General features: G+C 51.1%; 4 protein-coding genes across 8 annotated transcripts in view; 3 read left to right on the top strand and 1 right to left on the bottom strand.

Moving 5' to 3' along the window:
- Positions 1-2,669, top strand: part of Bax (BCL2 associated X, apoptosis regulator) — a 5,691-nt gene extending 3,022 nt beyond the window's left edge. For 3 of the 4 annotated variants that reach the window (XM_015496578.2, XM_048790572.1, XM_048790574.1), the window contains 2 exons: positions 1,784-1,888; positions 2,394-2,669. In XM_015496578.2, coding sequence (XP_015352064.1) covers positions 1,784-1,888; positions 2,394-2,498 — 210 coding nt within the window. In that variant the 3' untranslated portion in view covers positions 2,499-2,669. Of the gene's footprint in view, positions 1-1,783; positions 1,889-1,983; positions 2,129-2,393 lie in introns of all 4 variants that reach the window. The other variant, XR_001504689.2, reaches the window with a different exon arrangement.
- Positions 2,670-5,350: 2,681 nt separating this feature from the next.
- Positions 5,351-6,934, top strand: Ftl (ferritin light chain). Its single transcript, XM_015496576.1, has 4 exons — positions 5,351-5,715; positions 5,892-6,038; positions 6,364-6,489; positions 6,623-6,934. The coding sequence occupies exons 1-4, from the start codon at positions 5,614-5,616 to the stop codon at positions 6,773-6,775; spliced, it is 528 nt and encodes a 175-aa protein (XP_015352062.1). The 5' UTR covers positions 5,351-5,613; the 3' UTR covers positions 6,776-6,934.
- A 1,932-nt stretch (positions 6,935-8,866) lies between these two features.
- Gys1 (glycogen synthase 1) lies at positions 8,867-24,537 on the bottom strand. Of its 2 annotated transcripts, XM_015496575.2 has the most exons (17): positions 24,444-24,537; positions 24,161-24,341; positions 22,474-22,655; positions 20,585-20,776; positions 19,271-19,456; positions 18,882-19,026; positions 18,049-18,166; positions 16,994-17,114; positions 16,617-16,723; positions 15,036-15,095; positions 14,867-14,945; positions 13,205-13,318; positions 12,818-12,944; positions 11,652-11,747; positions 11,087-11,250; positions 10,208-10,288; positions 8,867-10,079 (listed from the first exon to the last, which is right to left on the bottom strand). In XM_015496575.2, the coding sequence occupies exons 2-17, from the start codon at positions 24,276-24,278 to the stop codon at positions 9,759-9,761; spliced, it is 2,211 nt and encodes a 736-aa protein (XP_015352061.1). In that variant the 5' UTR covers positions 24,279-24,341; positions 24,444-24,537; the 3' UTR covers positions 8,867-9,758. The 2 variants fall into 2 exon arrangements, with proteins under 2 accessions (XP_015352061.1, XP_048646528.1); XM_048790571.1 differs by having other exon boundaries at positions 24,161-24,493.
- Positions 24,538-24,769: 232 nt separating this feature from the next.
- Ruvbl2 (RuvB like AAA ATPase 2) overlaps positions 24,770-26,145 on the top strand; it is a 15,089-nt gene continuing 13,713 nt past the window's right edge. The window contains exon 1 of the mRNA XM_015496573.2: positions 24,770-25,080. Coding sequence (XP_015352059.1) covers positions 25,069-25,080 — 12 coding nt within the window. The 5' untranslated portion in view covers positions 24,770-25,068. The remainder of the gene's footprint in view (positions 25,081-26,145) is intronic.

The following is a 26,145-nucleotide window of genomic DNA, read 5'->3' as shown; positions in this document are numbered from 1 at the left end:
TTGCTGAGTGGAAGTCGATGGAAGTGTTATTTATTCTATTATTGTTTATTTTTTTTGGTACTGGGGACTGAACCCAGGCGTGCTCTACCACTGAGCCACATCTCCAGCCCCATTTATTTATGTTTGTTTATTTATTTGTTTAGAGACAGGTTCTTGCTAAGTTGCTTAGGGCCTTGCTAAATTGCTGAGACTGGCTTTGAACTTGTGGTCCTCCTGCCTTAGCCTCCCAAGCTGCTGAGATTACAGATTTTGCATCCTTGAACCAAATAGTTTCTCTATTTCAAAAGAATTTCTCTATTCTCAGCTTAGGATCTATGTATAGTGCAGGTCTCAGATTTTTCCATTTGTAGATTAGATATAATATATACCTTGGCTGTTTATGATATGGCTCATGCGTTCGTTCTAAAGCTAGTGGTCAGTGAGGCACAGAAAAGCCAAAAAGTATTAGTACTGGGGACGGAACCCAGGCCTTGATGTGTTTTCACACATGGAGAATCACACAGTATCACTCAGCTACATCCCCAGTCCCTTGATGTGTTTTCAAGATCCAGCTGATGGGGACCGAATACTGGAAATGAAGGGGACAGCAGTTAGTATCATACTGGGCTGCATTGGGAGCTGGGGACAACAGGAGAGAAGCAGCCAGATAAAGGCTGGGAAGGGTCTGGATGGAGCCAGGTGGGTGGTGGGTGGGAGGGGGTTCTGACCTGGTCTGAAAAAGCTCTCAGGAAGTGACATTTGGCCTAAGTTTTTCTTTTTTAATACTTTATTAATTTTAAAAAATGTATATTGATGCATTATGATTATACATATCAATGGGATTTGTTATATAGTCATACGCATACAACATAATTTAGTCCATTTCATTCCCAGCTGCCTCCCTTTTTCCTCCCTCCTCCCTGCCTGCTGAGTTTTGAGGGGTGAGAATTCACTGGTTGAGCCTGGTTTAGTCAGAAAGATCAGCATGTGCAAGGGTCCTGAAATGGAAGAGTTTGATGCAAGTGAAAATGGACCACCTGGCCAGCGCAGTGGTGCACGCCTGTAACCCAGAAGCCTGGGAGGCTGAGGCAGGAAGATTGCGAGTTCAAAGCCATCTTCAGCAAAACCGAGGATCTAAGCAACTGAGTGAGACCCTGTCTCTAAATAAAATACAAAATAGGGCTAGGGATGAGGCTCAGTGGTCAAGTGTCCCTGAGTTCAATCCCCAGTACCAAAAAAAAAAATTGCTGCCGATGCAGCTATGCGGTAGAGTGCTGCCCGCGTGCCTGAGATGTACAAGATCCTGGGTTCAATCCCCAGTACCAAAAAATATAAGTAAATAAAATGGAAGGAAGCTGATGGTCAGTGAGGCACAGAAAAGCCAAAAAGTGGAATGAGATCAAGTTAGACCCTTCACACAGGGATTTGTGGGCTTAGCTGTGTCTTTCAGTCTTTATCCTGAGGGCACTGGGGAGCCACAGAGGGTTCATGAGCAGGATAGTTGACAGTGATATAATCTAGTTCACAATTGATGAAACTGACTTTATGGGAGAAGAGGCTGCCAGGGTAGACAGAGAATTGAGAAAGAAGGCTTGGGGGCCTGGGGATGTGGTTCAAGCGGTAGCATGCTCGCCTGGCATGTGTGCGGCCCGGATTTGATTCTCAGCACCACAAACAAACAAAGATGTTGTGTCCGCCGAAAAACTAAAAAATAAATATTAAAATTTTCTCTCTCTTTAAAAAAAGAAAAGAAAGAAGGCTTGGGGACAGGGCTAGTCCCTAACACCCACCCTACTCTCTGCAGGCCCTGTGTACCAAGGTGCCAGAGTTGATCAGAACCATCATGGGCTGGACGCTGGACTTCCTCCGAGAGCGGCTACTGGGCTGGATTCAAGATCAGGGTGGTTGGGTGAGACACCTATCAACACCTCCCTCCTCTGGGACCTTTAGGCCCTCCTGAGGGCCTGCCCCAGGGTACTCCTTCCCTTCCCCTTTTCACATCAGGTCTGGTCAAGAACATTTTACGTGTAGATCAGTCCAGTTCTTCTGGAACCCGCTGACCACTCTGTGGCCCGTAACTGGATTCTTGCTTTCGTGCCTTCCCATTGCTCTGGAGTCCCTCAAGTTCACTGATGATCCTTTGACCAAGGTCTTTAATACCCACCGTCCATCTTTTTTTCTTTAGTTGTATATGGACACAATGACTTTATTTATTTATTTTTATGTGGTGCTGAGGATTGAACCCAGTGCCTCACACGTGCCAGGCAAGGGCTCTACCGCTGAGGCCTAGCCCCAGCCCCCATTTTAGGCTCTTGTCCCCACTCATACCCTCTGTTCTCAGTCTCCCTGATGGCCCACATGCTGGTCCAGAGGTTGACCTTGCTGAGTTCCTGAAGCGATGTCTCTGTCTCCAGGATGGCCTCCTCTCCTACTTTGGGACCCCCACGTGGCAGACAGTGACCATCTTTGTGGCCGGAGTGCTCACCGCCTCACTCACCATCTGGAAGAAGATGGGTTGAGGCCACCAGCTGCCTTGGACTGTCTTTTCTGCATAAATTATAGCATTTTGGGGGGAGGAATGGGGATTGGGGGATGTAGGCATTTTTCTTACTTTTGTAATTATTGGGAGGGGTGGGGAAAGTGGCCTGGTGGAGGTGGGGGACAATAAACTTCCTTCAGGCCACACTTTGGTGTCTACATCACTGGCCCAGCAGCCTTCCTGGCTGGCATCAGGGTGCAGGCTGCCTAACAGCCTGGCCTCCTTAGCCCTCTAGCCACTGTCCTGGAGGTGTCTGTGCCGGGACTTGCGTGTTCTCCACTCTCCTCTTTCTCTGGGGGTGCCCAGTGCTATCTGGATTAGGGATGAGTCAGTCCCCCAGTTCCTGTTGTCTAGGAGCCTGAAGTCCTAAGAGGAACCAAAGCTGCCCCATGATTCTGCCTATGGCGACCCAGGGTGAAATATGTGCTGACAGACCAGTGCTGGTCAAGGTCTGAGCACAAGGGGGCCTTCCTCCTGGCCTGAGGTTTCACAACTGGGAGCCCAGGAAGTTGCCAGTTTACTGAAGTGGAGAATAGGGTGGAAGGGACAAAGGACCGGAGGACTCTGGGGCATTGTGGGAAAGCTACTGGAGGTTGGGAGACAGATGGGGGTTTAAGGGAGAAACCCAGACCTCTAAAGCATGGCTGTGGAGGTGCACGGGACTGGGATGTGGCTGACACAGACTGAGGCTGAGGCAGCAGAGCCTGGGGCTGGCCCAGTGACTCCCTGGGCCCTCCTGGTCCTCAACTTCCAGGTAGCACACAAGTTGGACCCTCACTTGGGGTTTGGTGGTGCACACCTATGATCCCAGCAACTCAGGAGGATTGTAAATTTGAGGCCAGCCTCAGTAACTTGCGAGAGCCACTATCTCAAGAACTGGGAATGTAGCTCAGTGGTAGAGTGCCCCTGGGTTCAATCCCCAGTATGGCCATCAAATAATAACAGCAGAGGCACTGGGGAGTAAGGAGAGAGTGGGACCCACCCTAGGGAGTCCGTATTCTGCCTCTCTGGGTCTTTGTCTCCCCACCCCAAGATCTTCTGAACCCCAAGTTTTCTTTCTCCCAGCACCTTTGTTTCAGCTCTCTTCCACCTGGAGGCCCCTTGCAGGTGTCACGCCTGGGCCTGCCTGAGGCTAAAGGTCATCAGGCTGAGGTCTGAATGCGGTCAATGAGTAACCAGCAATCAAGCTGGCGCCCTGGGCACTGACTCTCCCCATAGACACCAAGTCAGGGGAAAGATATGAGGGAAGACAGCCACCAACCAGAGAGACAGGACAAGGTAACCACAAGCAGGATCCCCAGGAAAGAGCATCAAGAGAACAGAAAATAAGACCTGGAGACAGTGCACAGGTTTTCATCAGTGTGGGGCAGGAGGCCGGAAGTGGTTCTGCCAGGCCTTTCCGTGAGGGTCGCAAGCACAAGGCCTGAACCCGCGGAGGGGATGAGGTCAGCGAGCTGCCCCGCCCCGTGCGCCGCGGAGCCCCTTCCCGCGCTGAGCTCAGCATGACTCAGCACTGCTCTCGCCTGGCCACCCGCCCAGACGCCCCTTGAGGACCAATACCTGCCTGGCCCCCATATTTGGGGATCCCAGTGTCAGCTCCCCTGCTTGGGCTGCTTCTACTGCCTCAGGACTGCAAAGCAGGCCCTGAGCGCTCACCCACGCGCCAAGTGGCTTCAGCTCCCAGGGCTCCTGCATTATGGTCAAGTTCTCTACTCCAAGATCAGGGTCCTGGTATGAACCAGTCCTATCAACATGGACCGGGCACACTTCAAAAAGTATGTTTGACCAAAGATAGACACCCTGTCTGTAGGTCCTCAGACCTTGTTCCTGCAGGACCCAGGGCTGTGCTTTGTGACTGAACGAGCAGGTGTCAGGGAAGACTCTTGGACAACTTCAGAGACACTGCTCCAGGGCAACGAATGCTCGGAGCCTCTGGAGTTCCCTGCAGAAGAGTCCCCAAGGAAAGCCAGTCCCAGAGAGAGTCCCCCCCAAAGAGCAAGTCATTTCCTTCCTCTCCATATCTCTAATCCCAATAAGATACTGCGCCCAGGAAACAGCTCCAAGAGGCCCAGTCTACTCAGGACTCCAAAGGGCTGGCCAGCCTTCCACGTGTTGCTCCACCTTTTCAAAACGCCCGTTGGGATTCCAGAAACACACAGACACACACACACACACACGCACACGCACACGACCCCCACAAAACAAAAACAAAAAAAACCTGCCCTTCCCATCTTGCAGATCACTTAAAGGGCTTAAAGTCCCCTGGAGGGCTTGGTAGCAACACCGACTTCTATCATGAATGCGACCCTCCCAGTGAAAATCCAAGGGTTCCAGGTACTTCCCACCCCATTTCTCAAAGATCCCCAGGGTCCCCAAAATACCACCTCACTGCCTCCCAAACTTGGAGACCCTTTGTTGTGCAGAGCAAACCCCAGGCAACTGGAGGTACCCTGGTACCTCTGAGGTACCCCCTCTTCAGGACACCAGAAAGAACCACTTTCTTAGAAACAACCTTAGAAGCCGACTTGTTTCTTTTCTTTTTTTTTTTTTTTTCCGACTTGTTTCTTAAGACACCCCAAGACTTCAGTCATCACTTCATTAATCTCCCTCTTTCCTGAAAGACCCTCTGAAGCCCTTTATTTCCCAGGATCCCTTCCACCAATCCCTCCCCCCCCAACCCCCGATTTCACAACAGCCAGGCGCTCCAGGCGCGTGACTTCCCCACCCCCAGGGCGGGGGCTTAAACTCCTATCTGCTTGTCATTGGTCAGGCCCGGCCTTCAGGCCCCGCCTCCCGCCCGCGCAGATTGGCTGACCTCCCGCCCTAAACGCCCCACCTCCCGGCGCCAGCGCACTATAAAGCAAGCCGCCCTGCCCGCAACCTCAACCAACGAGCCTGGAGGTCCCACGGATCTGCTTCTTGCTTCAACAGTGTTTGGACGGAACAGAGCCGGGGACTCCCTTTTCTTCCAGCTTCCAACCGCCTTCCAATCTGATCTCCATTTGCAATCTCCGGGACCATCTGTTCGCCCAGGACCTGCTTCCAGGACCAGCCAACTCTGTTTTTTGTGGTTATCTCCTTCTTGACGACCAACCATGACCTCCCAGATTCGTCAGAATTATTCCACCGAGGTGGAGGCTGCCGTCAACCGCCTGGTTAATTTGCATTTGCGCGCCTCCTACACCTACCTCTCTCTGGTAAGGGTCTCTGGTGAGGGGACCCGGGGCGCCGTGGGCCCAAGTTTCCCCAACTGCGCACCTCTGGCCTCTGCGCATGCGCCAGCCTTCTTTGTTCCGCTGGAACTCGGAGGGCGGAGTCCGCACGGCTGGTGTCGCCTCGTGGCGACCCTAGCTTTCTCCATGTCTTCCCGCAGGGCTACTATTTCGATCGTGACGATGTGGCTCTGGAGGGCGTGGGCCACTTCTTCCGCGAGTTGGCTGAGGAAAAACGCGAGGCCTCCGAGCGTCTCCTCAAGATGCAAAACCAGCGCGGCGGCCGCGCCCTCTTCCAGGACGTGCAGGTAAATACTGCGTGTGGAGAGCGGACTACAACTCCCTGGAGGCCGTGTGCGCCCTTTGAGGGGTTGTGGGGGCTTATGGGAGATCGAGTTGGGTCTTGTGCGGGTTTATTGTCGAGGACCGGGAGGCGCGGAGAACTCCCCCAGACGCCACGGTACCGGCCGCTTGGGGTCTAGGTCCAGGTTTTGGGGACCTGTAGCTGTTAGAAACGGGGGGGTGATGAATGCAAAGCTCTGTGGGCCAGACCCCTGATCCTCGACAACTGCTGGGAGTTGTAGTGGGGGTGAGGTATGGGTGGCCAATCTGAAATGTTTGTCTTCTCTTCAGAAACCTTCTCAAGATGAGTGGGGCAACACCCTGGACGCCATGGAAGCTGCCTTGGCTCTGGAGAAGAACCTGAACCAAGCCATTTTGGATCTTCATGCCTTGGGTTCTACCCGCACAGACCCACATGTAAGTACTCCCCTGTCTTTTGCCTGGGCAAATAACTCCCAAGCCTCCTTCCCACATCTGCCTTTGTTAGCAGAGGCAGCTCTCCCTCTTCTCCAGAAATGGGACTTCTAATTTCTCCTGTCCTCTCTCTTAGCTCTGTGACTTTCTGGAGAACCACTTCCTTGATGAGGAGGTGAAGCTCATCAAGAAGATGGGGGACCACCTGACTAACCTCCACCGTCTGGCAGGCCCCCAGGCTGGCCTGGGCGAGTATCTCTTCGAAAGACTCACCCTCAAGCATGACTAGAGGCCCTGGAGTACAGTGGCCTTTGATGGGGCTCCTTTGCATCTCCTGGCATCAGGGCTTTGGCCTGAGCTTCTCCCTCTAACCCCTAGGCAGCTTTTTAACCACCATGGAGCCCCTCCCAAGCCTTGGACCAAATAAAAATTAAAGCTTTTTCCAGCATCTGATGGTTTTGTGTGTGTGTGTTCTCAACAGAATAGATAAGAACAAACAAGGGCCTTGACTACAACTTGTTTGTTTGTTCTTATCTATTCTGAGGCAGGATTCCATTTGTTGGGTATGTTGCAGTCAAGGATTCTCAGTTTGTCTGGCTCAATGTTAACTGCTCCTGCCAGACGGTGAAGCCAGCCTCCAAGGAGTCTTAACATACAGACCTGGGGTTGGTAGCTGGAAGCAGACACTGCTAGAACTCCGCCACCTGACCATGTGTCTTAGTAGGAATTGGACATAGGGTCTTGCTGAGTCCTCCAGGCTTGCATCAAACTAGGAGTTGCTGGGATTACTGGCCTGCACTGCTTCAGTCAGCTTTTTTTCTAGTGTCTGGCACTCCTAGATATGAATTCTACCTCTGAGCTATACCCCCAGTTCCTGGAATGGCTCTGTTCAACGAGTAATAGAGGTTAGGTATCAGACCAAGATCTTAAAAATTGAAGACAAATCCCAGAGGCTGAAGCAGGAGGATCACAAGTTTGAGGTCAGTCTTAGCAGTTTAGCAAGGCTGCAAGCAACTTCTTGAGACCCTGTATCAAAAAATAAAAAGGGCTGGGAATGTGGCTCAGTGGTTAAGGCCCCTGGGTTTAATCCCTGATTAAAAAAAAAATAGGATGACAAGTATAATTATTGACCCCTTTATATGGGCAAATTAAGGCCATTACCTGGGTGTGATCTCCAAAGGCTATTTTCTACACCTTGGAGATAATATTGGCCCATGCTGAAATAAAACCACAAGACGCACACATAAGAATTGCACACATAAGAATTATCAGATGAATCTGAACAGCTGGGTACACATGATGCTTAAGAGGTTGAGCTAGGGGTTTCGGGCTCAGCACTGAAATAGAATGTGAGACTTGGGTCCACTTATCCAAGTGGGAACTGAAGAAGCTTAAAAGAGGAATTGGCATTTGCTGGGGCCAAGCCACAAAACTGCTGTGTCAGTTCTGACCCCTGCCACCCTTCATGGTAGAAGAGGCATCTTAAGTGGGTGGTGTTTTTTCTGCTGTCTTCACGCTTTCATGGCCACTCGTGAGGGAGAAGGGAATTGCATGACTGTAACAGAGGCTATCGGGAAAGATGCCGACATATCCAAATCCAAAGCAATTGGAGTTTTCTAGTTTCCCGTGTAGTGATTGGCTCAGAGATGCATATATGGCCTAGTGAAGATTAGAACAAAAAAGAAGTTTGTTTTTAAATAGAGCCATCCAGAGGACAATGAGGCCAAAGTACAGAAACCACAGAGTCCTGGAAACATGCGAAGCCAATCCATCCATCTATGATGACCACTAGAACAGCCATGGACCACACACTTGGCCACTGAACACTTGCCTCTGATCAGTATTACTGATAAACCACATTCAATTTAATTAACTGAATGGTTCTCATGGCTGCCCTGTGGATCTTCTGTCACAGAGCCCCTTCATGCCAAAGATCACTTGCCATTTGTGCCACTTGCAAATTAAGTCCCAGCTAAGCAGTCAGATGTGCCTTCCTTGAACAACACTGGAATCTTAGAACAGCAATCCAAATTGTTACAACAGCATGAGATAAGCGACCATGGAGGAGGGCAGAGCAGGGACTAAGATCATGAGGTCTGGGGGAGTCAGGAGTGAGGTCTACCAAGTGCTGATGACTGACCATACTTGGAATTCTTAAATACAGATGTATTTTTTTCATCTCTGGACACACTCTAATCACACCCTTCCGGCTTCCCCCTCCCAACTGCAAACCAAGTAGTGCTTCAGACACAGCACAGCACACGTGAGGGGCCCCTCCCTTTCACCAAAGCTGGGGGCAGGGCACAGCTTGGGGATGGAAGTGCCTTGAGGTAAATGTGGGGCTTCTAGAACCCAGTGGGCTCAGTTATAGATCAGGGGAAAGGGACCAGGATGCAGCACAGTGGTAAGGCTCCAGATTCAGCAGTTGGGACCTAGAACCCAGTGGTTTCACGGTGGGCTGAGCAGTTGGGGCAGCTGGGGGTAAGGGTTATGCTCAGCAGAGGGATTCTCTGGAGGGGAGAGAAAGAATCTCTAGACATGGAGGAGAGCTAGACTCAGGGAAGGAGTGGGATCTGGTCCAGAAAAGACCAGAAAGGCAGAAAGGTATCTAGACCACATCAGCACGTGTTCTAGAAAGAACAAGGAACCAAGCGGTTCTGCCACCCCTGGCTTGGCCAAAGTGTGGGGGTTGACAGGAGCAGGGGTGGAGGCAGAACTGGACACCAGAGAGGGCTAGAGCATGAGTCCACCCTGAAGCCCAAGTTCTGAGTTGAAATGGAGGACAGTTGGCTTTCAGTTACCTTAAGTCCCTGAAAGGGTCCCATTAGCAGGGATACCATATGGTTTACAGCACTTGGTGGTCCTCAGGCCAGGCCTGAGCATGGCATGCTCTGTATGCTGTAAAATTTGCAAGCCACAAAGGGCACTAGGAGACTTGGCCTGGAAAGCAACAGGCCAGTTTTCCAAAAACCTCTGGCACCATGGCAGAATAATGGCAGATTCCAGGCCTCTGGGACCCAGCTCAAGCCTGAGGGACTCCAGGGTACAGATAATGCATCCTGAAACCCAAGAAAGGCACAGCATTGTGGATTTTGGAGTGTGGGGACTCCGAGGGTGGAGCTGGAGGGGCTGGAGTGTACGGCAGAAGGGACTGGGCTGGGGTCCACACATAGGGTGGACACCACTCAGGATCTGGAGTGGGGTTCAGAAACAACGCCTCCTGCATCCACTCCTTGGAGGAGGGACACAGGCAGGGACCGTGGAGTGGAGGCTTAGTTGCGCTCCTCACCCAGTGAGCTGGCGGGGCTGAGGGGCTCACTGGGCGTGCTGATTGAGCTGGAGGGCGCAGTGTCCACTGAGTTGCTGCGCTTGCTCCCGCCCGTAGAAGAGGTGCAGGAGGCCCGGCGAGGCCACTCGGGTGCACGGATGTTGCGCCGGTCTTTAGCAGCCTCCTCATCCTCATCGTAACGCTCTTCCTCAAGTGGCCCGTCTCGAGGTTCTTCTTCATCCTCACTCTGGTGTGGGCTTGAGTGTCGTGATAGTGACGGCGATGGCGGCACCGAGGCTGGCCGTGGGTAGCGGTACCCCTGGGTCTGCATACCCATGAGTGTGGGCACAACAGACCAGAGTGAGCAGAGGCCCTAGAAAGACACCCCACCCCCAGCCCCGCCCGACCCAGCTCTCCAGCTCCTGGCTCAGCAGAAAGCACGGATCCACTCACCGCATCTGCCTCATGGGGCTCGTAGGTGAAGTGATCTGGGAAGGCCTTGGCCAGCGCCATGTGGCGTGCAGACATATAGTACTTGGGGTAAAGAAGGGGAGGAGGTGTCAAGAGACGCAGGAGCCAGACCCCGCCCCTGGAGGATCCTGACACCTTTTAATGTAGATGAACACTCGCCCACACCTGCACCTTCCAGTATGCTTCTATGCAAATATCCATCTTTCTGGCTTGGCCACACCCCTATGCAAATAGAACTCCGAACCTAGGTTCTTCCTCCTGAAGCTCATTATTATCATTATTATTTTAAATTCTGGTACCGGGGCTTGAACGCAGGGGCGCTCTGCCACTATGCTACATCCCCGGCCCTCTTCATTTTTTATTTTGAGATAGAGTCTCGCTAAATTACTTAGGCTGACTTTATTTTTTTCTTTTTTTCCCCCTTCTTTCCCCTTCCTCTCCTTTCCCTCCCCACCCCTATGTCTCTCTTTGAGGTGCAGGGATTGAACCCAGAGCCTTGCTCAAGCTAGGCACACACTCCACTACCACTGAGCTACATCCCCAGCCCAAATGTCTTTTTTTCTTTTATATATTTTTAGTTGTTGATGGACCTTTATTTTATTCATTTATTTATATGCGGGGCTGAGAATCGAACCCACATGCTAGGCGAGTGCTCTACCACTGAGCCACAACCCAGCCCCCGAATTTCTTAAAGGGGCATCAATTGTCAGAAGCAGGAGGAGTAGGAGATCCTACCACCTGCACCAACTTTTTGAGGCTGCATTACCCAAGAATCAAGTCAGGAGAGGTTGATTCACCTAGAAAAGGAGGAAAGCTGTGTTTAGGGAAAGGGGGTGTGTGTGGGTGGGGGGGCGGTCATACCCGGCCTAGGTATTTCCAATCCAGAAGGTCAGAGAGACGTTCCGTGCGATTCCGTTGGATGATGCGCTGTCGCCGGCTCTGCTGGCAGAAGCTGTAGAGGAAGGAGGTGAGCTGCGAACAGGAATCGTCCAGACTTCGGAACCTACGGTCCAGGATGTAGATGCCTGCAGAGGCCAGGGCAGGGTTTTTGTTGTTGTTGTTTTGTTTCGTTTCTTGTACTGAGGATTGCACTCAGAGGCTCTTAACCACTGAGCCATATCTTCTCCAGTGTGAGTATGTGTATTCCCGCCCCCCTTAACAGAAAGGGTCTCACCAAGTTGCTGGGGCTGGCTTTGAACTCACAGTCCTGCTGCCTCAGCCTCCCTAGCTGCTGGGATTACAGGTATGTGCCACAGAGGCAGGTTTTAAAAATGGTTTGGGAAGACCTTCATCCTCCCCAGGATTCTGTGGCACTAGGACCCCTCCTCCCCCGGGGACCCAAGAGTTCACATTCCCTCCTGCCCAGGATCCAGGAATCCTAACTCTCCATCACTCTTCTCTAATCCTCAGGGACCTGGGTGCTGACCGTAAGCTGAGGGATCTGCAATGTGCTCTTCCATGAAGCAGCCGAAGCCGGAGAGGTTGGTAGAGATACTGGGGATGCCCATAACTGTGCACTCAGCTGCAAGAAGGTGTGAGAAAGGTCCACTTAGCTTCCCTCTCAGCCTACCCTCTCAATTGCAATAAAAGCCTCAATGGCGCCCTCTACCGGCGCCCAAACCAAGTGCCTAGTCACAGAGCCCGCACAACGGCGCTGGGCAGTAGGCTATACTTCTCCCCGCTTCTCAGTGCAGAAGCTGAAACGCAGAAAAAGGAATTTTTTTTGCCTCAAGGGCTCAGAATGCAGAAAAGTCTTAAGTTGAGAGATGAAGATTTATTGAACACTTACTCTGGACAAAAGTCCGTCATTTTCTCTACCATTGAGCCACATATATTTTATTTAGAGACAGGGTCTCACTAAGTTGCTTAGAGCCGAAGTTGCTGAGGCTGCCTTTGAACTTGCCATCCTCCTGCCTCAGCCCCCTGAGCCACTTGGGATTATAGGCAGCAGCTTTATAGTCTGTTTTGACAGGCAGTAAAAGGTTTCTCACTGTTAATACCTCTTGTGCAGAGCACTTACTATGCCTTGTTTGACAACTCAACCTTAATATATTTGAGGAGGGGCTGGGGATGTGGCTCAAGCAGTAGCGCACTCGCCTGGCATGCGTGAGGCCCGGGTTGGATCCTCAGCACCACATACCAACAAAGATGTTGTGTCTGCCAATAACTAAAAAATAAAAAAAAAAAAAAATTCTCTCGGAAAAAAAAAAGACTATATATATATTTGAGGAGTATTATAATTCTTATGTAGAAGTGTTCCTAAAAACCTCTATAAGCTGGAAAAACAGGCAACTCAGGAGAAAACTGTACTGTACTTAGTTGTTAGTCAGTTGTGAATCGGTGCTGATATTTGGCATATTGGGGGAAATCAGAGCAGTGACATCCACTTGAAACTGACATTGTCATCTAGTTTTGAGTCACATGAACTACTGCATTACGAAAAGTCATGCTGTAGCAGAACAGACTGTTACCATTGTTCCTGTTTTGCAAAGGAGGGAAATGAGTTCAGAGAGGGCTGGTGCCTTGCCCCAAGATCATGCCAGATCTGAACAAGACCCCAGAACTATGCAGCCCCCAACCTGCTGCACTCACCGGGTGTGTAGCCCCAAGGCTCATAGTAGGAAGGGAAGACCCCAAGGTGGCAGCCTCGGACAAACTCCTCATAGTCCACAGGGAGCAGGGGGCTTGTGGAGGAGAGGAATTCTGGGTGAAAAATCACCTGGCAGTGAAAAAGAAGGGCTTAGCCCAAGCATCTTATGTAGATACTTCCTGGGAACCCAGAGTGGGTAAAACACTTGTCCAAAGCCACACAGCAAGTGGTTGACAAGACAAAGATTTAAACCTAAGTCTGTTTGCCTCAGAAGCCAGGGTTTTTTTCTAAACACAGTGATGCCTTTGATAAACTAGACGAATTGGGAGTTTGACAACTGGGGTGCGACCCCCTCCCCCTGCAAACCCACCCCTAGACAGTGCCTTCACCTTCACCCTGTCAGCACTACTGTTGAAGAGGCCAATTCGGCGGATGGTGGTCAGGATGGGGTCCGAAGAGTCGTCCAGCATATTGTGGGTGCACACAGGGGGAAAAGACTGCCGCTGTAGGGGCCACAAGGGGGGCGAGGATTAGGGAAGGAACAGAGGGCTTCCTATTTATCTATGGGCCATGTTGACCCAGGGATCCAAGAAAACCACAATGCCCAGCAGGCCATGGGGTAACAAACCCAAGAGACTTGTAGGTTCCTTCTTGGTTCTATCTGTAAAGGGTCTTTCCTTAACTACCATGAGTCAAAAAACTGATTCCCAGCTCATTTTGAGGCAGAGTTAGTCTCAACATGCCCAGGGACTATGGAGAGTTATCACTATCTGGTTCTGTGCTCTTGGCTCTGACGTTAAAAGAAATATAACTTTCCCAGTCAATGGGGACAGAGACTATGTCAATAATGTAGCAAACTTCTGGGACAGCTGGGAGTTGTAGTTTTCTTATGAGAATCCCCTCCTCATCCCTAACAGGAGCCCAAAGGAACCACAATTCCCAGAAGTCACAGCATCAAAAAGAAGTTAGAATGACTAGGAAGCCCCAGAGGTTGCTGGGATGGATAATTCTTTGCAACTGTTGAATCATGTCTCATTTAAAGTTTCTACTCACTTTCAGCTTACTGACTCCAGAGGCCCCCCAAAACTACAACTCCCAGCATCCCTCTGTTAGCAACAATGTCTGAGTAAGGTGTGCTACCTTAAGGACATTGGAAATTATAATTTGGCCAAAAGCAGTTCATATCTGTTTGTGTAATGTAACTGTCTAGGTTCCAGTCCCCAGACTCACTAACCCTAACCACAGGTATCAAAATCCCTTGACTCAAGGAATTAAAGAACTCTAACTCCCAGAATCCTCTGTGGTGAGGGAAATCCATGTTGCAGAAAAGTCCCAGGGGCTGCTGGGAGTTGTAGTTCTCATTTTGTAACCCATAACTCTCTCCAAGGTTTTCCATCCACCTAATTCCATCAAATTCGTGTATGAAAGAAAATACAACTCTCGGGGGTGTGTGGGGACTAAGCCATAGACAATGGGATAAGAAACAGTGGTTCCTGAGCTTTCAATGTTCTTCAGGGAATGCTAGGGGTTTTAGCTGACCTCTGGGATCCATCCCAAAGAGGCCCAACAAAACCACCATTCCCAGAAATGTCTAGGGACAGAGGGGGAGACCATATGCAGTAAGGCCCACAGACAGCTGGCAGTTGTAATTTCTCTTCTGCAGCCATCTTGACTCTCTGAATGTCCCTTTTACCCTTCATCCACTAACCACAGGAGTTGTAGTTTTCTTATGAGAATCCCCTCCTCATCCCTAACAGGAGCCCAAAGGAACCACAATTCCCAGAAGTCAAAACTAAAACAAACCCCACAACTCCCAACTGCTCCCCGCCCTGCAGAATAAGTCACAGAAAATAGCCTTCCCAAAGTGCCTCTGGGAATTGAAGTTCTACCTGTCACCTCACACCTTTCTGTGGACCTCAAAATTGATCCTCAATAAAGAATCACTGAAGAAAGAAGAACTCCCAGCAATCTCTGCGGTCAGAAATAACATGGCAAGAGGCCTTCAGGGCTGCTGGAAAATGGCTCTCTCTGCTCAGGGGCCCAAACCATACCTGTGTGGCAAAGATGGCCCTCTTCATCATGGTGAAGTCTTCCTTGTCAAGCATCTTGTTCATGTCTGGGAGGCTCCCCCTGAAAGGTGAGTGGGGACATGCACATGGGAATGAGGTGACAAGAGGGGTCAGGGCCCTGAAGGATACAAAGCAAGGACCTGGTACTCACACCAATAAGGATTCATAAAGCTTCCTCCCGAATTTCTCCTTCACTGTGTTGGCAGTGTCCCTGGAAGGAGCAGAGTAACAACATCAGATAGCACCAGAGACCATTTATTGTCAGGCTTTAGGGGCATTGGGGAAACTGAAGTCTGGGCAGAAAAACCATGCCCTGGGGCTCCAGGATGGAGGATGGGGACCAGGGAACAGGCCCTGGAAGGCTCCGGTTCCTTATGCCCTGTATCAGCTGTGTGGCCAGGGACAGGTGGCCTTTCCTCTCTGACTTCAGTGACTCATCTATCAGATGAGGATAAATATAGAACCAACCTCAGAGGAGGTCAAGACAAAAAGTGCACAGTGCCCAGCACACTCTGAGCCTTCCAGAAATGTCAGCTATTATTAGGACTTGTACTTGCCTGGAGGAGGCAATGCTAAGCCCCATTTTATAAAAAAAAAAAAAAAAAAAAAAAAAAAAGGAAGATTCTAAGAAAGGTATGTTCAGGCACACAAACAAAGCCAGCACAGAGCCCCACTGGATAGCTCTGCTTGCAATCCTTCCCATAGTTGTAGTCACATTTTCTTCCTGCCTCCCTAGGATATGCTGCTCCAGCCTCCCTGGCCTCCTTGCCATTTCTCAAACATCCCCAGAGCCTTTGCACTTGCTGTTCCCATGGCTGAAATGCAGTTCCCCAGACACACACAGGCTTATCGTCTCTGCCCAGTGGCAAAGTCTGTGTCATCTGTCCTCACAACCCTGACAACCCTGTTTCATATTCCAGTCCTGTTTTACTGTTTTTTGTTTTGTTTTTGTGGTGCCAGGGATCGAACCCAGGGCCTTGTGCATGCGAAGCAAGTACTCTACCAACTGAGCTGTATCCCCAGCCCCTGCTTTACTGTTTTGATAGCACACTTTCCATAAGATTTTCTAGAACATGATCCTCATAAGGGCAGAGATTTCATCTCTGTTGCTCACAGCTGTGTTCCCAGACACTGGCAGGAACAGGGCCTGGCACCTTGTAGATGCTTAGTGAATATCTGATGGCCAATGAATGAATGAATGGGTTTTACAGAGGAGGAAACAGGCTCAGGGAGGGACAGTGGTTTGCCTCGATTCACAAAGCCAGTGAGGGTCAGTGGTATGAGTGGAACCTTGCCGGGTTGATATCAGTGCCTTGCTCATGTTGTTACACTCTTCCATCCCATGACTTCTTATTCTTTCTGAGTTGGAGGATTTTTTTCCTTATACTAGAGATTGAATCCAGTGAGCTTAACCACTGAACCACCTCCCCAGCCCTTTTTAATATTTTATCTAGAGACAGGGTCTCACTTGAGTTGCTTAGGGCCTCCCTAAGTTGCTGAGGCTGGCTTTGAACTTATGATCATCCTCCTGCCTCAGCCTCCTGAGCTGCCGGGATTACAGGTGTGAGCCACTGCTCCCTGGAGGTGTCTTAAGCAGTGATTTCACTAGTAACTGGTGGGGCAAGTTGATCATGTTACAGAGAGCAAGACTAAGACTCCCAGAGAAACACTGGGCCTAAAGTTCAGGACTTGGAGTGAAGCTGACAGGGCGCCCCAGCAGAGGGCTGCTGACCAAAGCTGTTTGCGCACGGCTTGGCCCTTGAGGGTTTCCACGTTGAAGTTGTTGGTCCGAGCTGGCATGATGAAGAAGGCGACCACTGTCTGCTCACTGCCATTCACCTGAGATGAGGAAAAGGAGGAAGGCTGGGATCACATGGGGAGAGCTGGGGCCAGCCACCCTCTGCCACTCCCTACCACCTCTACAACCCTCCGTGCCTCTTCCTGCTAAGAATTACAGGACAGGGTTATTGTCCCCACTGAGCCTTTGATCTTTCTGGGTCTCTACACCCTGCTTCCCCCAGCATGGGTTTCCCTAAGCCCATCTGCCTGGTCTCTGTTCTCCAATCATTTTCTCATCCTCCCTTTGCACCCTCATAACTGAGGCCTTACTCTGAGCAGATAGTTGAGCCGGGCCAATGCCTCCAGGAAGACGTCAGCCCCCTTGTTAGAGAATTCGTAGCGGCCAGCAATAAAGAAATACAAGGTCTTGTCCAAGTTGAAGTCCAGGTGCCTAGAGAAGTAATATAGCAGGATAAAGCCCAGGACTCTCACCCTCCAGTCCTGTTCTTGAAAATGCAAACCCCAGAAGCTACAGGGGCAAAGGCAATTTTTTTTTCCTAGTACTAGGACTGAACCCAGGGGTACTCTACCACTGAGCCACATCCCAGCCATTTTAATTTTTTATTTTGAGACAAGGTCTGGCTGAGTTACTTAGGGCCTCACTAAGTAGCTGAGGCTGGCTTTGAACTTGTAATCCTCCTGCACTGGCCTCCCAAACCACTGGGATTACAAGCACGCACCACAGTGCCTGTATTCCAGCCCTCTTTTACTTTAATTAATTTTTGGCGGGGTACCAGGGATTGAACTCAGGGCCACTCAGCCACTGAGCCACCTCCTCAGCCCTTTTTTACATTTCATTTAGAGACAAGGTCTCACTGAGTTGCTTAGTGCCTCGCTGTTGTTGAGGCTGGTTTTGAACTCATGATCCTCCTGCCTCAGCCTCCTGAGTCACTGGGATTACAGATATATGTTACTGCACCTGGCTCTTTTATTTTTATTTTAAGACAGGGTCTCACTAAGCTGCTGAGGCTGTCCTCAACTTGTGATCTTCCTGTGTTAGCCTCCTGAGCCAATGGGATTACAGGCATGTGCTAAGGCACCTGGCTGAAAAGAATTTTTTAGCCAATGCAGAAGCACCATGAGGCCTCCTGGGAGTTGTGGCTGTTTTTTTCCTTAGATAGGGAGCTCCTTTAAGTCCCCAACATGGGAAAAAAGCAGGGGAAAGGTAATTCCATTACCACTACCGCACAGAGTGGGTTGCAATCCCTACAAGACTCAGCCCATTGTTCTAGAACTCAGGAACTAGCTGTCCCCGGATTCCTCAGATCCAGGAGTCCTGACCCTAGCTCCTGTTCTCTTAAGACCTAGGTACCTGGCCCACATACCCATAAAAATGGCCTCGTACAAACTCCTGGATCCGAGCTTTGCTCTGAGCATGGAGGTTCTGGAACTCATGCATGGCAGAGAATTTCTTCACATTCAGTCCGTTGGGGGTCACAATATCTGGGATTGGGGGAGAAGGTCCCATGTTTCATTTCTTCATTTGTTTTCATTCAGATTAATGTCTTTGGATCTTTGGATGAATAAATGAAAGCCTCCTTTTCTTTTTCTTTCTTTCTTTTTTTTTTTTAATACTTAGGAGTTGTAGTTTTTTTTTTTTTTCCCTTATCCCACCCTGAAATGGGAATAATTAAGTATCCCAATGGCTTGCTTCTTCCAGGATATGCTCTCAACCTTCAAAAATCTTTCAGGGACCCAGCCATCTCCTCTCCTTAGAAATTAAAGCATGTCAATGAAAAATTACAACCCCCATCAGCTCCTGGGACAAAATTTCAGGAATATTTGGAGCTAGGCAGACAAAGGCCTTCTGAGAATGGAAGTTCTCACTCCATACACATTGAGAATGGATACTAAGATCTGGGAAGAAAGCCCAGTTCCAACTTAATTTTTTCCCAAAACGAAGTCTACTAACCCTGGATTTCCTTTCAGAAGCCAATTGGTGAATTTTATCATTTCAGAAATTACTATCAGAGACACTACAACTCCCACTAGCTTCTGGGGTATACAGAGCCAGACAGCTTCATTTACAGATCATCATCCCAATCCCAAGGCCTTCTGGGAGTTGTAGTTCTCAGTTCTTTGTTAAAAAGTGGTACTGGCCTTGGCATTGACAGTCGCCTACCTCATTCATGGCTAGGGACCCCAACCCAGGCCCTACCTGGTTTCCTCTTGAGTAGGTGCTGAGCCTCGATGGCGGTGATCTGAGACACAGTAGTGAAGACATGAGCACAATGGGCTGCTGCCCGTTCCATGCAGTAGCGGTGATAGATTTGCCTCTCACCTGCTTCCTTGTCCACGTTGAACTGGGCAGGAAAAGAAGGAAGATGGGCTAGGAAAGTTGGGCACAGGATTGGAGGTCTAGGACTCCAGGGTCCTGGAGTTTGGGGGTGGGGCTGGCACCTGAACTCCTGAGTCTAAGGGAGGAGGGATCTGGGGACTTGGACTCAGGTTCTGGGAAAGGAAGAAGCGATCCCCTTGGGCTTCTTAGAGCTTTGGGCCATCCTGAGATACCTGCAGTCCCCACCTGCTGCCACACCCCCAGCTCACATTCTCCAGGTTGTTGTAGAAGTCCACAGCACCAGCACACAGGTAGCGCCCCAGCAGAGTGGCATGGGTGGTGAAGATGGTGGCCACAGGCAGCCTCCGGGCACGACACAGGCAGAGCCCAATGCCTGCCAACCACTCATGGAAGTGAGCAACCACATGTGGCTTCTCCTCATTCTGGGCCAGGAACTGTGGGGCAAGAGGGATAGGGTCACTGTGTCTCTGTGTATATCACGAAAGGAGTTGGCAGTTCCCAACGTGGACAAAAAAGCAAGGGAAAGGTAACTCCAGTACCACTACTGCACAGAGTGGGTTGCAATCCCTACAGGACAAGGAATTATAAGCTTCAAGGCAGTCAGACCAGCTGGCCTCATCCCCCAGAGACTGATGGGGGCTGGTTTTTTTTTTTTTCTTTTTTCTTTTTCCTTTTTTTGCCAGTTTTATAAGGTTGGCAAGGCTGAACTAGGAAGACTAAAGTTCTAGTGTTCCAAGTTCTAGGCACAACTCCTGGAGACCCCTTATCTCAATCAAGGATGAGCACTCAACAGTAACAAAAGGATTATAACTCTCAGAATGCCTTAGGTAGGCAGATCCTAAATCATTTGTCCCTAGGCATGGAAAATTTAAAAAAAAATTTTTTTTTTTTTAAAATATTTATTTATTTATTTTTCGGCGGACACAACATCTTTGTTTTGTATGTGGTGCTGAGGATCGAACCCGGGCCACACGCATGCCAGGCGAGCGCGCTACCACTTGAGCCACATCCCCAGCCCACTAGGCATGGAAAATTGAGTTTCTTAAGGCTTTTAATACTAGACAGGAGACAGAACCAGGATTACTGGTTCTTAGGTGGGCTGGGGAGCCATAAGCATCCAGGTCCTCATCTGAGTACTTCAGTTTTAACAATATTGGATTAGAGAACTACAACTCCCAGAATTCCTAAGGGCCAGCCCTTACTGAGAAAACTGGAGTAAACGCAGCTAGAATTGGCAATTTGGGTCTCTGAGGAAAGAGGCTGAGCCCCTGGATGTCTATGTCCTCACAGGTCAAAGTTAATTCTTGGAATCAAGAACCTACAGGGGTTGGTGATACAGTTCAGTTGGTAGAGTGCTTGCCTTGTATGCACAAGGTCCTGGGTTCAATCCCCAGCACTGCAAAACAAACAAACAAACAAACAAAAAAACCCCAAAACCCCCCAAAACCCTACAATTCCCAGAATGCCTCTGGAGAAGCCAATTCTCTGCCCAGGGGCTGATGGTCATTGTAGTTTTGGGCATGGGTGGAACCGCATGAGACGGGGTCAGTAGTGGGGCCTACCTCACCCAGGAACCAGGTAGTGAGGAAGCCAAAGAGGACGGCATCATTGGCCTCGCGGTCATACCAGGGCACCCCGATGTTGCAGGTGTCCCAGAGCTCTCCCTTCCAGCGTTCCAGGGCCCAAGCTGAGGCCCCCACGTCCAGGAGCACCACCAAGGGCCCCCCCTCGATCAGCCAGCGTCCAAAATACACCTGGGATGGGGTACAGGAAAGCTCAGGGCTTTTGCAGTTCTTCTATCTGCTGGCACAAGCCCAGTTCTCTCATCCTTTGTATTTGCTGCTGACTTCTCACCCGTTGCCTTATTTCTGTTTGCTGTGATTTATTTCCACCGTACTCTTTTGCTACCTCTGTTCCAAAATTTCCTGGACCCTTGGTTAGATTCTGTAACTGCTACCATTCTTCCACCCCACTCCCTCCTTTCACTTCAGGACTCTGCCCTCGCTGCCTTGTTTCCTCTACCTGCCACCTTGCTTCGGGGTCTGCTGCCACATTTCTCTTAGCAATCACCTGGTGCTTTCTCCCATTGTCTTCTATCTGTGACTACTTCCTTCCACTGGAAACTTTGCTTACTGTTCTTGTCGCCACCTCTACCCCACCTCCCTGCCTTGTTTCTGTCCCTTTCACCATATATTTGTCACCTGTTACTTCTTCTCTCTGTCCATAGGCCCACTTTGTAGTCTGCAGCCACATTTCTAGCCCTGCCTGTCCTCTTTCTCTGCCCCAAGGCTGAATTTTTCTACCCACTCCATGTTTCTGAGTCTTGCTGTCTCATTTCAGCCCTTCCACATTTTTCTTGAGACCGTGGCCTTGGTTCTGGGCCTGCTGCCACACCTCCAGCCAGTGGATGAGGAATCATCCTCCCCCAACCACGCCAACCTGGCTTTTCCCTGGGACGCCCCTCCTCCTCCCAGCTGTTGTCTGCCCTTTTGCTGGGGGGGCTATTCTTAGGAGCAACTACCCTGGGGGAGGGACTGGGCTGTGCTGGGGTCCTTTAGGGACACAATCTGGCCTGACTGGACTCCAGACCCCACCCCAAAGAGAGACTAAAGAGTGGAGGAACCACTGTACCTCTGCCTCCCAGCCTCCCGCCTGTCTGTCCCTTCTGACAGCTGCCTCATGGACTTCTGAATGGAAGCTGCCTCACTTTTGGTCTTCATCTTAGGGCCCTGGAACTTTCCAGTCCTCTCTTTAGTCTCTGGATTTGCGCATCTCAGACTCTGCCCCCTGGGTCTGTCTGCCTGCCTCTCCTTTCTTAATCAATATTCTATCTTTCTCTCTGAAGCATCCAGCAGCCTCTCTCCTATACCTAGAAGGTGTACATCTCTCTCCCTTGTCAGCCTGTCTACCTCGCTGTCCAGGTTGGCTATTTATAAGTCATGATGATGGCAGTGGTGGTTACAATGATGATAATAGCACATACCAGACGGCCACCTTCATGCAGGAACCATGCCAAAGACATTATGGTTATTAACTTTTCACCCTCCCAGCACCCCTACAAGGTAGATGCTATTAGCACATTCATTAGCAAAGGTCACACAAGGCAGCAAGCAGAGGCTGACTTTGAACTCTTCAACTTCCAGATTCTTGCTCCAGCACACTTGCCTTAGCCCAAACTGACCTCCCCTGGGCTCCCTCTGGCTGGCTGTATTTCTGTCTAACTTTCTTTCTCTATCTGGGTCTGTTGGATCTTGGCTTATTGAATTGATCTGTCTATCCATTCACCAACACACTCGATCCACCAGCTTGGACTTCACGGGATCCTGATCTGCCTATCAGCCTGGCTGTCCATGCCTCCCGCTCTCCACTCCCTGCCCCTTCCTTCTCCATCCTCTGCTTATACCCTGAGGGAGGGCCCTGGGCTCCTGCCCTCAGCCATGCCATGTCCCACCTTGCAGCCCTTGCTGTTCATGGAGTCCAGCGTCCTCTTCAGGGCCGAGGTTGGGGGCTCCAGCAGCTCCACCTGGGTCCTCACACCCTGCTCCGTGTACGGTCCCACCAGGTAGTAGTTGTCGCCCCACTCATCCCCTGTCACCTTCGCCTTCGTCTGGAGCACCGTGTAGATGCCCCCCACTGTGGGCCCAAGTGCATGAGGGCAGGCCCCAGCTGTGGTCTATAGGTCTGGGACCTGGGGTGGGACCCCAGATCTCCAGCTCAGGGCAAGAGGGGTCTGGGAGCCCATACTTTGGAGTCAGAGGAGAGGGAATAAGGGTTGGAGGCTTGGATCAAGAGGAAAGGGGGCGAGAGGGTAGTCCTCCTGGGTCTAAGGAGAAGGGGGGCTGGGATCAGGACACTGAGGAGGAGGGGGCTTGAGCTAGACTCCTGGGTCTGAGGGAATTAGGGTCTAGGAGCTTGAGGATGGCAGAGGCTGAGAATCATTGGGACCCAAGTTTGTGGGCTCCTGGCTTTCAGGAGCTGGGTTTAGATTCTCGGTCAGCTTCAAGACACAGTGGGAAGAACCCTTTTTCATTGCCCTATTCACCTTTCCAGTTACCTAAGAGAAGCCTGAATTTTCATTCCCTATCCCCCAAGAGCCCTGCAGCTCTGTCTCCCAGTCCCTCCTCCCTGACTGGGGACATAGGCATGCAGCTGGTCCTCATGATCCCATCTCAAACCCAGGAGTCTGGGCCCCCTAAGGGCATCCTCACCTCCTGGAGCCCAGGCCCTACCAATACATGGATCTGCGTCCACAAGCCCCCTCTCATGCTGGGAGGCCCTGTCCCTTTTTCTCCAAGCCCCAGCAAAGCAAACCTCAGACCCCACTCTTCTGAGGAGTGAAACTGAGACTGCCTAGCTTCTGGAGATTCCAGCCTCAGCTTTCTCCCAAGCTAGAAGCCCAGGTTCTTGGAAGCCAAGGACAGAGAAAAGCAGGCTCTCAGCCACTCCCATCCTAGAGCCCAGCCCCTGACCAACTTAGGACTTCCAGCCTTCCCCATCCCAGTACGCATGTGTCCAAGGCCATGGGTTCCACTACTCCTAGGAACCCATGTCTCAGGCCCCAGATTCTTTCAAAGCCCAGGCATTCAGGCCCCTAACTCCCTCCCACCTTAGCACCTAAGAATTAGGGTCTCCAACCCCTGCCCATCTTTATTCTCAAGTGGCCAGGTTCCCAGATGCTCCCACAACAAACCATGCATCCTATCTCCTAGTGGCTCTCTCTCCAATCCAGAATTATACCCAGAGAACACTTTCTCCAAGACCATGGGGTCTGAAATCTAGCTGCTCCCCAGGTTTGCATGCAGAAGTCCCATCCCCCCAGCCACTCCTTCCCTGTTCAGGACCCAGATCTCTGGTCTTTGGGAAGCCTTCCTCCAGATACAGGAAGCTTTCATTTTAGTGCCCTCTCCTCTGAGACACAGTTAGGACCTGGAAGCCTCCTTCCATCTTAAGTCTCTCTTCACTTTCACTCGCTGGGCCTAGGAGACATACTCCAGCCCCTCCCCAAGGACACAGGAGTCATAGGCGCCTTGCCCACAACCCAAGAGTCCCCCATGTAGTTCTGCCCCCCGAGTCAGAGTTTCGGGCCCCCATCCCCAACCGCCCTTCTAGTCAAGGGCCCGGACGCCTGATGTGCTCACCCTTGTTGGCCACCTCCCAGGCCACCTCGAAGAGCACCGTGTTCTCCAGGTCGAACTCATCCTCCCAATCCTCCAGTCCTGGCAGTGAGGACATGGACAATGTGCGACTTAGAGGCATGGCTGGCCCGGAAGGGGTCTCAGAGGACCACAGGTGGGACCCCGGAGGTGTCCAGAGAATGCACTAGGTAGAGTGAGGGGCCGGGTAGCGGGTGTCGGACGGGAAGCTTGCAACGCGCCCAGCTTCCTATTGCACGACCGCACCCCCGCCCGGCGGCGTTCTGACCTGGGCAGGAGGCGGTCGCGGCGTCACTGAGCTTGGTGGTGGCCCTGCAGTGAAACCTTGAGGCCACCAGGAGGCGGTGCCCGCCCCCAGTCAGCGCCATTGGCCCGTGCCCGGGGGGCGGGGGCTTCCGCGTCTCCTGATTGGTGGAGCGGATCAGGTTCGTTCAGCGCCTCCACCGCTGTAATTGTGGATGCGAGCTCCATGGGGAGGGGCTTGTCGCTGCGCTGAACGGAAACGATTGGCTTTTAGATCTGTCAATCTGAAGTTGGAGGCCCTAAAGTGGGGAGGAAAAGGGTGGGATAAAGAGGAACCGGAGCGTGGAGGACGTGTGGTTGCTAAAAGCGGTGTGAAGAATTTTGCAATCGGCCTCAGCAAGAAGTGGGCGGGTAGAGGAGGCGGAGCAAGGAGATGTTGGGAGGGACCCCGGAGTTCCGGACACCCGGCTTATGGTTCAGCCTCGCTTGATGGGCGGGCCCTGACAGTGCCGTCCCGCCCTCCGAGCGGAGTTTACTCACTTAAGAGGAACCATCGAGACCTTTGGAGGACTTGCTAGCCTAGAGCGCCCAAACCCCTCGCTCCGATCACGTTTCCGTTTCCGCTAAGGCAGTAGCGGTTGGTGAGCATCATGGCAACCGTGGTAAGTGTTGGCGCGTGGAAGAGGGGAGACACGAACCCACACTCTCGAGTCTCAGGGAGGCCCGGAACCCTGGTCTGAGGGAGGAGGGCTGGGCCTGGACCCCCGGGTCTGAGGGAGGTGGGCTGGAGTCTGGATTCTGGGACTCCGTTTGAGGGAGGAGGACTGGGCCTGGACCCCTGGGTCCGAGGGAGGAAGCAGCCGAGTTCTCAAGCTCCTGGGTCTGAAGGAGTGAGAAAAGAATAGGTTGGGATACCTTAATCTCAGATCCGACCCCCATCGTGGTGGGAACTCCAATTCCCAGGATCCTCTGGGCACAATCAGGGCCGGTTCTGCAGTCTTTTGCCCCGGTGTCTGTTGAGGGTTGTGTTATCTTGGGTTCCAATCCATTTGTGGTGCGAGTGGCCCCTGTGTTCCGAGGGGGACGAGCAGAAGAGGACCTGTCCTATGTCCTTGTGAGCATGAACTCATTCAGCGGGTCATAGGCAGGACGAGTGTTGAGATCCAAAAGTGTGTCCGTGGGGAAGATCCCAGAGGTTGAGAACTTTCCATGGAACCGTTTTGGCTGTTTTCCAGCAAGTCATACAGGACTTGTTTCTGTGTGAATGCTCAATAAACTGTTACTGGAATGTTTTGGTAAACATGTGAACCCCAAGGAGCTGAGACCTGGCATGTGCTCCAGAAACAACTGAGTGATGAAATAATACGGCTTGAACTTGGGGGTTAGGCTTGACTTCCAAATGCCTCAGTTCCTGTGGTGACCCCCAATCAAAATTAAGGAAGGGCAGGGGAGTGTGTTAAGTGTGTTGCTGTTACTATGGCAAGGAGGAGAAGGTCCATAGGGAAGAAGGAAAGGACAGTGAAATCCTGCGGACGAAATACTGGATGGTGATTACTGAGTTAGTTTCATGTGTGTATCTGTTGGAGGGCATTCTTGGGATCAAAGCCAGGGCCTCACACGTGTTGGGTAAGTATTCTACCTCTGAACTACACCCTAGCCCAGTACTGGTGATTGTTTTTGTTTTGTTACTAGGCTTTTTTTTTTTTTTTTTTTTTTTTTTTTTTTTT

This window comes from Marmota marmota, unplaced genomic scaffold (genome assembly GCF_001458135.2).
Source record: "Marmota marmota marmota unplaced genomic scaffold, marMar, whole genome shotgun sequence".
NCBI lineage: Eukaryota > Metazoa > Chordata > Mammalia > Rodentia > Sciuridae > Marmota > Marmota marmota.
Note: the sequence above shows the minus strand (reverse complement) of the source record. Positions and strands in the feature narration are given on the sequence as shown.